The following is a 14038-nucleotide window of genomic DNA, read 5'->3' on the forward strand; positions in this document are numbered from 1 at the left end:
CTTTGTCTAAGAATTCCAATGCTGGGCTTCTGGAGGGACAGTTTCTCTTTTTCCCTATGAATGGGCCATATTTTGAATACTGGTTGCTGCAAGTTTTGAATTAGATTTCAGAGGTCAGAAAAAGTTGATCCTGACATTTTTTGCTAGATAATGGTTGCTTGAGTGGAGGGACCAATTCTGAGAGGTCTCTACCATTTTCTGTGATATCACTTCTCTTTTGTCTATTTTTAAAGAAGAATTTTTAAAAGGCCTTTACTGCATCTGTAGAATTGATATAGTCATTAAGAAAGGTGCACGCTACACAAAATCATATGAAGATGAAAAAGGTGACCCAAATATAGTATTGGGTGTCCCTTTAGCCACAATAGTTAGTAGTTAGAGACATGGTATACGATTTTATATGTGAGATCAAAGAATAAAATGCTCTCCTACAACTTGGTCTTTTTACCAAATAACCTACCATAAATATTTTTCCAGGTTACTAAATATAACCTCTCTTCCCCATTTTTAATGACCTGTTGGAGGTATTCTATTTTAGGTATGTGTGTGTGTGTGTGTGTGTGTGTGTGTATGTATAAAATATCATCAACCTCCTACATTCTGACACTTTATTTCTGATTTTCACTACTATGACAGTGAGGAAATCGTTATGCATACATCTTTGTGTACTTGTTTAATGATCTCTTTAGAGCAAATTCCTAGAAATGAGATTACTAGGTGAAAGAAAGGGCACTATACCTGATACATGAATATGTATTATCAAGCCACCCCTTAAAAAGGTTGAATCAACCCACATTCCCACCAACAGTGTATAAATGGAGGAGAGTTCACTTCTTCCTTGAGTGAATCTAAAGTTTTTAAGTCATTATTAATCTTTTCAATCTGCAAGGTAGAAATTTCATTAATTTTTATTTTATATTTATTTATTAGTCAAATTGGACATCCTTTCATGTTTTTATTGGCTATTTGCCAATAAAGTTTGTGAACTGACTATTCATGTCATTTTGCTTTTTTCCTGGGCAATTTCTTGAGCAGTGCATCTCTGGCAGGAAGTTCTCACACTTTATTCTGCACTCGAGAATCATAGCTCTCAAATGTGCAAGACCTGATTTTTAAAAACTCATAATCAGTTATTGTAAATAAGCTTTTGCCACATAAAGAATGATAATGGCAAAACAGCTGCTATCAGATCAGCCTTCTCACAAATAACACCTATACACTTCAGACAAAATATAGCTACTTGAAGGCTGGAAAGCAATCAAAAGAGGGAGAGAGCCACTGGAAAACTGGCAATTCCTCAAAAGTTTAAGGTAGAGTTACTGTTTAACCCAGTAACTGCACTTCTAAGTATACACCCAAGAGAAATGAAAACATATGTCCACACCAAAGCTAATACACATTCATAACAGCAATATTCATAATAACCAAAATTCAAAACAACCCAAATGCCTATCACCTGATGAATGGATAAAAAAGTAATTATATTCATAAGATAGAATATTATTTTTCCATGAAAAGAAATGAAGTACTGATATATGATACAACATGAATGAACCTTGAAAAACTGAAAACACTATGCTATGTTAAAGAAACTAGTCATAAAAGACCACATAATATATATTTCCATTTATATAAAATGCCAGAATAGACAAATCCATAGAAAAAGAAAGCAGATTATTTGTTGCCATGGGCTGGGAGTAGGGTAGCGAGAAATAGAGATTGACAGTAAATGAATATGTAATTGCTTTTAGAGGGAAGGAAAATGTTCAGAGTGTGGTGGTGATTGCATAACACCATGAATTACTGAAAAACTATAAACTGTACATTTTAAATGGGTAAACTGTATAGCATGTGAATTACATCTCAATAAAGCTGTTTTAAAAAGCAGGCAGAGGAGTTCCCATTGTGACCAAGCAGTAACAAACCCGATTAGCTCCATGAAGATACAGGTTCAATCCCTGACCTGCTTAGTGAGTTAAGGATCTGGAGTTGCTGTGAGCTGTGTAGGTTGCAGACACAGCTTGGATCTTGCATTGCTGTGGTATAAGCTGTGGTGTAAGCTGGCAACTACAGCTCTGATTAGACCCCCAGCCTGGGAAAGTCCATATGCCATGGGTGTGGCCCTAAAAACAAAAAAGGAAGAAGAAAAGAAAGAAAATATGTCTTGAACACATAATAGGGAATATCATAGAAGAAAAATAGGAACTGTGTAAAAATAACCAAATGGGAATTCTAGAATTAAAAAATACAATATATAGGAGTTCCCGCCATAGTGCAATGGGTTAAGAATCTGACTGCAGCAGCTTGGATTGCTGAGGAATTGTATGTTAGATTCCTGGCCTGGTGCAGTGGGTTAAAGGATCCAGAATTTCCGCCATTGCGATGTAGGTTGCAGCTGTGGCTCGGATTCAATCCCTGGCCTGGGAACTTCCATAGACCATGCATGTGGCCATAAAATAAAATTTAAAAAAAATTTAATATATAAAATCAAAATTCATTGGATGGGCTTATGTGAAGAATGGAGATGATCAATGAAAGAATTAGTAAATGTGAAGATAGATCAACAAAAATCATTCAGTTAGAAGTCTGAGGGGGAAAAACGATTGAAGAGATAGGAATAGAGCCTTGCTGACCTGTGGGACAGTATGAAGGATCTAAAAATTTGTAATTGGACTTCCAGCCAGGAAGAGAATAGAGAATGGGGCAGAAAAAAATTATTTGAAAAAATAATTGCCCAAATTTCCCCAAATTTGGTGATATCATAAACTTATATATTCAATAAGTATAGAGAATCCCAAACAAGACAAATATAAAGAAAGTCATACACTATCAAACTATCAGAAACTAAAGACAAAAAGAAAATCTGCAAAGCAACCTGAGGTAAAGGCCACTTTATATTCAGAAGAGCAATGATACTGAGTCATGTATTTCTCATCAAAAATAGTAAAGACCAGGAGTTCCCGTCATGGCGCAGTGGTTAACGAATCCGACTAGGAACCATGAGGTTGTGGGTTCGGTCCCTGCCCTTGCTCAGCAGGTTAACGATCCGGCGTTGCCATGAGCTGTGGTGTAGGTTGCAGACTCGGCTCGGATCCCGCGTTGCTGTGGCTATGGCGTAGGCCAGTGGCTACAGCTCCAATTCAACCCCTAGCCTGGGAACCTCCATAGGCCGCAAGAGCAGCCCAAAGAAATAGCAAAAAGACAAGAAAAAAAAAAAAAATAGTAAAGACCAAAAGAGAGCAGAAGAGTATCTTTAAAGTGCTGAAAGAAAAGAAAGGAAAAAAATTTTCTGTCAACCTAGACTGTAAATCCAGTGGAGAGAAAAATAAAAATATTTTCAGATAAATTAAGAGAAAGAAAATTCATCACCAGTAGTTGTGTATTGTGAGATATGCCTAAAGGAAGATTCTTAGGCTGAAGGAAAGTTATACAAGATGGAAAACAGGACCTTCAGGAAGAAATGAAGAGTACTAGAGATGATAAACATGTAGGTAAATATAAAGACTATCTTTCTTCTCATAATTTCTTTAGAATGAATATGACTTTTAAAAGCAAAAACTAACATAGTGGGATAGATATAATACAACCATAGCATAAAGGAGAGGTGGGTAAATGAAATTCATAGACACAAGGTTCTTATACTTTACATGAAATGGTATTATATTAATTCCAAGTAGTATGTGAGACAAAATAAACACCAAGTAATGCCCATTCTCTGGTCAAGGGTTTGAGTAGAGGGGCTGCAATGCAGACTACCCTTCAAACACACACCAGGAAAGAATCCATGGCACTCTCCCCACCAGCCACTGGTTGCTATGGAGACAGTGGGATCTAGCCCTGTGGAACATTCCCACTCTCCACTCAAGTGAACAGAGGTAGCACCTTCCCTCTCCAAACATGGTGCTTTAGGGACTGCGTCATAGAATCCGTCAGATCATTCCAGCTCTGGGACACCAAAGCAGTGGCCCTCCCCGATAAGCTCTGTGAACGCTGTCCACTGGGGACCTCTCTACCATCCACAATTTGCACTAATGACAGCAAAGAGGCAACACAAAACCCCCTTTCAATAAGAGTTGGGGTAGGATTATGGAGAGGAGGGAGCTAGAGTCCAGTACTCCTTAAGCCTCTGTATGAAACACCATCAAGCAGCCTATACATGCAACTGACTTGAATCAACACAGTAAAACCATGACAACTAACTCATTGAGGAATACTTCCTAGGTTTTAAATTTGCCTCTGGGTTAAAAACAAGCAAACAAGAATAGCAAATGACCTTGAAAATGAAATTGGTATCTGAACCACAGTCCACAGAAGTACACCAGGACATGAGTTCTGAGCCAATACAGGTAATTTGCCTGCTTAAATAGAAGATGTAAATAGGCACCAGAGTTTCATATCAGCTTAGCGGGGGGTAGGGGAGTGGGAGGCTTTTAAAAAATTTCCAATTTTATGATGAAAGCTAGTGGGACTATTAGGTTTACTATATAGCAAATGAGTTGGAGTAATATACCTATACAAAAATATAAAAATTTCTGTCTTTTTCAAATAGTCCTCTCATCAGTCTAGTTACATACATGTGCTATTGACATGTGGAAAAGAAAACCATAAATTAATAATAACTAACATTTATTGAGTATTTACTATTTCTAGGCAGTATTCTATGTACTTTATTATGTTTAAACTCATCTAATCTTCGTAACTATTATCCTCGATTTACAGAAAATATATTCTTTTTAGGAACTAAAAAAACCCACACATTTTCTAGGCTTATTATTTCACAGATAACCTGAAAGTTTACACTCATTCATTAAAGTTTATATTATAAAATTACTATCCAATTTCTGCCAAGGAAACCTAGACAAGAATTTTTAATAAAATGTTAAGAACAGTAGTGCACTCAATTAAAAATCGGTTAAGAACTCTCAACACAGAGCTCCCAAAATAGAAATCTGATCAATCTGCAGCAAACGCCAGGGTTTATATCCTTCTTCGCAACCGGATTTCTATAACATCTAATACTGAAATTTTTCCACACAATCTGGCGCTGGATAAATGATTACTAGTACTACTAATTATACAATTTTAAGTTGCAGATTGTGAGAGGGAAAAAAAAAAAAAAAGAAACAAGGAACTACGTTTAAGAGAGACGTTTCCAGATTGAAGAGAGCATTTATTTCTTAAAAGAAGCTTTGATAGGTTTCTTCAAGAGTTTAACAATTGTGTCATAAAAGTATCTAGCACTAGCTAACTGAAATTTTCTGCCCTAAATTGACACCATTTACTTGGTAAGTAAGAAGAGGTGAAGAATCTCAATAAGCATTGCTCTTCTTACCTTTCACCACATGAACTTGCCTTGACCCTCCAAAGAGATTAGGTCTCATTACTAGGAGCAGCCTGTACCTCCTTGTAAAATTTATTACAACTGTAATTAAATAACTAAGTAGGTAATTAACCATTTAATACCTGTCTTAGCAATAAGAAAGTAAACTCCACAAAGGCAATGTGTGCTTGGCATTTTTAAAAAAAGATGTGCAGGAATTATTCATCCAGGTAATTTAATTTTGACTCAAAATGCTTCATCTTAGTGAACAGAATTACTTCCCCAATAAAGATGTACATGTTCTATATCACCTTAAAAATAATTTCCCATGTTTTAATTATATACATATAAATAGCTTCAAAAATCATATCTTTAAAAAGGAAACTGAATTATATAATTAGAGAACACAATGAATTTTATAAGCAAAATGAAATGAAAGGATAAACCCAGTTTTTCCCCTCTTCAAAAACTATAAAGCATGTTTTTTTAATTTGAAAATTTTAGAAAATAGAGTTTTACATATATGTATAAATCCACCTATCACTTCAAACTCCAAGGATAACCACTGTGAAAATGTATATCGTCAGACCATTTTCTATTCATATATGGACTCATATTTTTTATATAAATGGGACCATCCTATGCATAAAATTTGTAACTTTTTTCTATTTAAAAATCTCACGGGCGCTCTTTTTTTTTTTTTGCTTTTTAAGGCTGCACTCACAGCATATGGAAGTTCCTAGGCTAGGAGCTGAACTGGAGCTACAGCTGCCAGCCTAGGCCATAGTCACAGCAACACCACAGCTCATGGCAACACTGGATCCCTGACCCACTGAGCGAAGCCAGGGATCAAACCCACATCCTCATGGATACTGGTCGGATTTCTTTCCGCTGCACCACGATAGGAACTCCTATCTTAAAAATCTTTTCATGGCATCATGAAAGCAGACAGTCACTTGCAGTAACTATATTATAATCATTATAACAATTATATTCATAATAAATAATGTCCTAATGTTAAAGGTTTAGATTGCTTTTCATTTGTTAAATATAGATAATAATTAATTGAGCATCCTTTATCCTATTATTTCTGTAGGACAAATTCCTAGACCTGGAGTTGGATGAGTGAAGGTAAGCATACTTACGTTTTTTTTGGTTTTCAACATGTTATGTCAACTCGTTCTCCAAAAAGGTTTGAACATATTAATATACACAACTATTTCTAAGTACCATTCTAGGAATAGACAGAACCTAGTTTAATCAAATAACTCATAAAATCTAAATGATAACTATATGAAGGGAGATATTATTCAGATAAAAATTACACAAGAAGAAAAAACAACTGCATGCAAGAGTTCCAAATATTTTCTTTCCTTTCTTTTTTTCCTTTTTTTTTTTTTTTGTCTTTTGTCTTTTTAGGGCCGCACCCACAGCATATGGAGGTTCCCAGGCTAGGGGTCTAATTGGAGCTGTTGCTGCCAGCCTACGACAGAGACACAGCAATGCCAGATCCCAGCCACATGCGCGACCTACACCACAACTCATGGCAACACCAGATCCTTAACCCACTGATTAAGGCCAGGGATGGAACCCGCAACCTCATGGTTCCTAGTTGGATTTGTTTCTGCTGAGCCACAACGGGAACTCCCCAGATATTTTCTTTTTTTTTTTTTTTAAGACTTTATTATTATTATTATTATTTTGTCTTTTTGGGGCTGTACCCATGGCATATGGAGGTTCCCAGGCTAGGGATTGAATCAGAGCTATAGCTGCTGGCCTACACCACAGCCACAGCAATGCAGGATCCGAGCTGTGTTTGCAACTTACACCACAGCTCACGGCAACACCGGATCCTTAACCCACTCAGCGAGGTCAGGGATCGAACCTGCAACCTCATGGTTCCTAGTCAGATTCGTTTCCAGTGTGCCACGATGGGAACTCCCCCAGATATTTTCTGTAAAAATATGCAACACAAGAGTTCCTATGTGGAGCATCGAGTTAAGGATCTGGTGTTGTCATTGCAATCACTCAGGTTGCTGCTGTGGTGCAGGTTTAATCCCTGGCCCAGGACCTTCTGGATGCCATTGGTATGGCCAAAAAACAAAACAAAACAAAGAAAAACCCCACAACAGAAATCAAACAAAAATATCCACTGGTAATTCAATGAATGTAAATGCTTTAATAGTATTTAAAACCAGTTATTTTGAAAGAATCAATTTAGAAAGTTCAGACAATATCATCACACACACTATTCACATACTGTAAGTGTTTCCACTTTAGCAAAATGATAGGGCGTAGATCATTTCTGAAGACTAGATTCTTACAATATCTAATACTGAAATTCTGCTGCAAAATATGGCACCTGGTAAAATTATTACTACTATTATACAACTTTAAGTAACAGATTACAAGAGGTAAAATAACTATATCCCCAGAGTAATTTTCAATGAAGCAAAAGCTAAGGAAGAATCAGAAGAATTATAACTACACGATGTTTTTAACAGACTTTATCTTTGAAGTTCCTGGGCTAGGGGTTGAATTGGAGCTACAGCCGCCAGCCTACACCACAGCCACAGCAACTTAGGATCCTTAACCCACTGAGTGAGGCTGGGGATGGAACCCTCATCCTCATGGACACTAATTGGATTCATTTCTGCTGCTCCACAACAGGAACTCCTGAAAAACTTTATTTTTTCAATTGGACTACTCTTTTGATATTACCTTCATTGTCATTTACTATTTCATCTTTAAAATTATTTTTTCTATAGTAGGGCAAACATTACCACTTTCAGAACCAAGAAGGAATATAAAACATCTCACATGTTTTACCTAAGTGTTCCTTCAAGCAGATTACTTCATAAAAATAACCACGGTCTGAGGATTACCTCACAAAGATAACCAAGGAACTTAAAAAATATACCTCTCCAGGCCCCATTCTCATGAGATTTTGATTCATCACAATACAAATGGGAGCTCAAGAATATGTATTTTAGCAATGCCCAGATGATACTTATGAGCTCTGAAATATAGGTAATTTAATTTATTATTGTAATGATTACACGGGGATCAAATAAAATTATATCACACAAAACCAGTACAAATTATACCAGGCCATAAGACGGCATTACCCTCAGGCCAGCACCAAGACAGTGAGATACTGAAATTAGAGTCCAAATAATTATTGACTCCATTTTTTTTATAGCAAGAATTTATCTCCTGAACCTGTCTACTTCTTTCCATCCCCACTGCTATTCCCTACTATTCAGGCTAACATCTTTTTCTCGTATTACTGCAATAGCCTCTAATTAGCCATCCTGCATTCGGTCTGCCTCCCCTCTATTCCATCCTCCCTGCTGACCTCAGTAGATTTCATAAAATGCCAAATCCAATAAGGTCACTACTTAAAATGGATCAGTGGCTCATCACTGCCCTAAGGATAAAATCCAAACTATTGCAATCTTACTGAACTTTTAATTTTTCCAACAGACAAGAATTCTTTGCCTTTGCATGTTCTGTTCCCTCTCTGCATCACTGTTCCTGACATCAAATCAATACTTCCAATATTTGAATATTATCATGTTATTACCCACCAGTCATGGCTCTCTATGACTATATTGGTTTGCAACTTCATTGTTTTAGCTGTTCAAAGGAAATCTTATATCGGATGCTCAAATATTAAAGCTAATTAATGTGGAGCTCTTCTGGTTCAGGTGAAGGACAAGGGGCTCAACCTTCTCATCTCTTTTCTACCCCACAGTAAATCCTAATGGGGCTTCACATAAAGTAACTAGATTTTAAAACAGTAAAAGCTGGACTCTTTTAGATGGCAAATACAGATCTGGTCTGAGAATCTCCTTTCTGTATTATCTCCTGATACCATCCCATGTAAAACCTAACTGATGCTAACACAAAAAGCACCATAATTTGATGCACCAGAGGCTCCTTCTGCCTATAACTCTCTTCTCACAACATGTCTCCTTAGAGAACTACTAATTCTCCACGCCTTAGCTCTTCAGTCTATGTGCCACAAGCAGAGTTAGGTTATGTCACACCTTTACTGTGCTGGCAAAAAACAACCTCCTGCATAGCACCTGCACAGTCTTATAGTCTGATTCTCTACTACACTGTCAACTTGAAAGGAAATCTTTACAGTTTTTCATCCCCAGTTTCTAAAATACTTTTTGATAGGCAGCACACATTTGATGTCTTTTTTTTTTTAATTTTTACCTTTTTTTATTTTTTATTTTTTGCTTTTTAGGGCCATACCCGTGGCATATGGAGGTTCCCAGGCTAGGGGGTCAAATTGGAGCTATACCTGCCAGCCTACACCACAGCCACAGCAACGCAGGATCTGAGCCGAATCTTCGACCTACACCACAGCTCACAGCAATGCCAGATCCTTAACCCACTGAGCAAGGCCAGAGATCCAACCCACAACCTCATGGTTCCTAGTTGGATTTGTTTCCGCTGTGCCACGATGGGAACTCCTGCAAAATCCTTTTAGAAAGTTTATTTTTTCAGAACACTTAACATTCTAAAAATAGGCTTGGTGTTTAAGTAAATCTTTTTTTTTTTTTTTTTGTCTTTTGTCTTTTTAGGGCCGCACCCACAGCATATGGAGAGTCCCAAGCTAGGGGTCTAATTGGAGCTGTCGCCACTGGCCTACGCCAGAGCCACAGTAACACAGGATCTGCGCCACGTCTGAGACCTACACCACAGCTCACAGCAACACAAGATCCTTAACCCACTGAGCAAGGCCAGGGATCGAACCTGTAACCTCATGGTTCCTAGTTGGATTCGTTAACCACTGAGCCACGCTGGGAACTCCTTAAGTAAATCTTTAATTCAGTTATTCAGCTCAATTCAATGCCCCAAGTTTTTAAAAATTTTAAAATACCTTCATCAAAATGGAAAATGTAAATCATTATGCCTAAATTGACTTATTAGTGAATTACTGAATAGCAACTGTTATTTATAAATAATAGGGAACCACTAAGCTATGGGCTCTTAAAAACTATCTAAAGAGTCCAAAATAATGTACATAAAACTAAAACTGACAATATAAAAGCATAATTTATTGTGAAATGAGAATACATATTCTACAGACTTAGAATCATTGATAGAAAATCAGATAAAAATGAGATGATCTAACTTAATATCCTGATGTTGTAACTAAGAAAAGAGCTCTAGGTGAGAGGAAATTTAAAAAACAGATAAATAAACTTTAGATTATCTATGGAAGGTATCATGAAAGGAGGTCAAATATGAGATGGGCCTTAAAGGATAGGAAGAATGCATTAAGTATAAGAGGTGAGGGGGTTTCCTGGGGGTTAGGTAGTTAGGACTTGGGTGCTTTCACTGCTGTGGTCCAGGTTCAATCCCTGGTCTGAGATCACACATTAAGTCGCTACAACTCATGGCCAAAAAGAGGTGAAAGCATTCCATGAAACGAGAAGATGAATAAGGGTGTTAGTGAGGAGCAGAGGAGACTCATGAGCCTGATATGAACACAGATAAAAACTAAGGAGTTGTGGAGGAAAGAGGTAATAGGTTCTATGACACCAGGTTTCAGAGAGATTCAGAATCAGGCAGAGGACTTCATATTTTATATGATAGAAGGCAAGTAACCGAAAAACTTGATGGGTCCTTTATAAAGCTCTAAAAATTATAAATTAATTGTTTTAGTTTGCATTTGAGGAAAATAAGCCACAGAACAATTATGTGATTTCCTCATGGTTAAGAACAGTATGGAATTCTCTTATGAGGGAATATTTTCATATGCATTCAAATATGAATTCTTTGGTTTAAAATGACCTTTTAGAAAAATTACTATAGGAGTTCCAGTCGTGGCTCAGCAGTAATGAACTCAACTAGTATCCATGAGGACTCAGGTTCGATTCCTGGCCTCCTTCAGTGGGTTAAGGATCCAGCATTTCTGTGAGTTGTGGTGTTGGTTGCAGACACAGCTTGGATCCCACGTTGCTGTGACTGTGGCATAGGCCGGCAGCTATAGCTCAGATAAGACCCCTAGCCTGGAAACTACCATATGCAGCGGGTGTGCCCCCCACACCCCCAAGAAAAAAGACAAAAAGGAAAAAACAAAAAGAAAAATTGCTATTAACTCCTTACCAAAAATATGGAATCCAAATTTTTGTATGAATCATTGATAACTAAAAAAGGTTCAAAACTGAACTCTCTATATTAATTGGGTGTAAATTTTAAAACTTTACTTCACCATTTTTCACAATCTTGCTTAAAACAAGTATTTCCAAAAAGACAAATAGTAGAGAATGTACTCATTCTTCAGTTTTTAAAGCGTTTATAAGGTCCCATAAATCTGGAATTGATTAAACCAGTACATTAAGAAGACAAATCAGAAAGATGCGGTCAAATGCATCACTGAAAAGGTTTTTTAAAGATTGAGAACCAGGTGTGTTGTGCATGATCACATTTATGACAGTACATCTGTGATTGCTCACCACTATAACTTACCCCAGTTTTATCACACAAGCGTAAAGTATGAAATGATCCAACAGCAAATAATTCTCCATCTGGAGCCCAGGCAACTGAGGTAATAGGATGCTCATGAGGTTGTGAACTGTACAGAGGGCGGCCATAACTATCCCATACCTACAAAAAAGCAAATTAAAAAAATCCCTTATAATTGTCATTACAAACAAGTCTGCTTTCCAGTAAAGTATCAAGTAAAGATCTAGAAATCATCACTGTGGAGTCTCCTTATGATACAGTGGATTAAGAAACTGGCATTGCCACTGCAGCAGCTCAGGTCACCTCTGTGGTGCAGGTTCAATCCCTGGAACTTCCACATGCTGTAGGCAACCAAAAAAAAGAAAAAAGAAATCATCACTTTATAATATTAGCAATTATATTTATTTACTATCAATCAAGGTGGGGTAGGGAGGACAGAAGCCATATTCCTAGAAACCTAAATATCTCCCAAAAAAATGCTATAGTAACATTGTGATAATTTTGGATTTTACTAACTCTTTAATCATAAATCTATTCATTTTAAGTACTTTTAAATTAAAAATAGAGTTTCAAGATGTTCAGTTTTTTGCTTAAATATTTATTTTTGATCACTTAGATCTATCAACTTTCCCTGAAAGTATTTATTTCAATTAAATTTCCTTTAACTATAGTTACATTAAGTCTTATTCTTCCTCACAAATTACTCTGGTCTGAAGCTGATTAATGTTTAATAAACCAGTAAGGTTGACTTTTTTAAACTTAAATTGATTAAATAGTCATTAAGGCAGTTCCCACTGTGGCTCAGCGGGTTAAGAACCCTAGTATCCATAAGGATGTGGGTTCCATCCCTGGCCTCACTCAGTGGGTTAAAGAGCAGGCATTGCTGTGAGCTATAGTGTAGGTCGCAGATGCAGCTCAGATCCTGCGTTGCTGTGGCTGTGGTGTAGGCCAACAGATGCAGCTCTGATTCAACCCCTAGCCTGGGAACTTCCATATACTGCAGGTATGGCCCTAAAAAGAAAAAAAAGTCATTAAAACTAGGAGTTGTATTTATGTTGCTACTCATTAAATCAAATCCTCTAGGTCAATGAAATAGACCAATGAGAAAGGCAAAACACTTCAAAATACCACTTAAAATTATAAAATAACATTTTGCTAAATCATTAGAGTTAAAAGATATAACTAAAGTGAAGGACTAAAAGAATATTCTTCTATGCTAAATACTTTTCACTGAAGTTCAATTCTCTCAACCAGGTGATAAATTTACTTATTTATTTATTTACTGGGGGGTCTTTTCTGGGGCCTCACCCAAGGCATATGGAGGTTCCCAGGTTGGGGTCTGATCGGAGCTGTTGCTGCCAGCCTATGCCACAGGCGCAGCAATGCCAGATCCGAGCCACGTCTGCAACCTACACCACAGCTCACGGCAACGCTGGATCCTTAACCCACTGAGCAAGGCCAGGGATCGAACCCGTAACCTCATGGTTCCTAGTTGGTATTCATTAACCACAGAGCCATGAGGGCAACTCCTCTCAATCAGGTGATAAATTTATACATTACATACCTTATATTTACAGTCTTCACCAGCAGATAAAATTAAATCATTGACTGAGTTCCAATCTACTTTTAAAATAATGCCATCATGAGCCTTCCACTATGAGAAAAAAAGTAAGATTATTAATTATAACTTCAAGAACACTGAAAAGTTTTTTAAATAAAGGACATTTTGTGGAGTTCCCGTCGTGGCACAGTGGTTAACGAATCCGACTAGGAACCATGAGGTTGCGGGTTCGGTCCCTGCCCTTGCTTAGTGGGTTAATGATCCGGTGTTGCCATGAGCTATGGTGCAGGTTGCAGACGCGGCTCGGATCCCGCGTTGCTGTGGCTCTGGTGTAGGCCGGTGGCTACAGCTCCGATTCGACCCCTAGCCTGGGAACCTCCATATGCCGCAGGAGAGTCCCAAGAAATAGCCAAAAAAAAAAAAAAAAGAATATTAAAAAAAAAAAAAAAGACATTTTGTCTCTAATGATTCTCTTATCCTCTTCTTGGAGAAGACTCCTATCTTCCTTTCATAGCCATCATGCATAACCTATTTGCTTGTTTTATTTCCAGTTTAACCTAACAAAAAGCACTTTGCACTGTAACATCCACTATATTAACTTACATCCTTATAAATTCCCTCAATTGCCTGGACTCCAGATGGGAAAATCTCTTGCTGTTGAACTATTC

The 14038-nt window shown here is 37.3% G+C and overlaps 1 protein-coding gene across 2 annotated transcripts in view; it reads right to left on the bottom strand.

Annotated features, from left to right (window-relative positions):
- Positions 1-14038, bottom strand: part of IFT80 (intraflagellar transport 80) — a 134946-nt gene that overhangs the window by 79959 nt on the left and 40949 nt on the right. The window contains exons 7-8 of one of the 2 annotated variants that reach the window (XM_021069731.1): positions 13374-13463; positions 11813-11950 (exon numbers count right to left, since the gene is read on the bottom strand). In XM_021069731.1, the coding sequence (XP_020925390.1) occupies positions 11813-11950; positions 13374-13463 (228 nt within the window). The remainder of the gene's footprint in view (positions 1-11812; positions 11951-13373; positions 13464-14038) is intronic. The other variant, XM_021069732.1, reaches the window with a different exon arrangement.

The sequence above is a fragment of the Sus scrofa genome, chromosome 13, assembly GCF_000003025.6.
Source record: "Sus scrofa isolate TJ Tabasco breed Duroc chromosome 13, Sscrofa11.1, whole genome shotgun sequence".
Classification (NCBI taxonomy): domain Eukaryota; kingdom Metazoa; phylum Chordata; class Mammalia; order Artiodactyla; family Suidae; genus Sus; species Sus scrofa.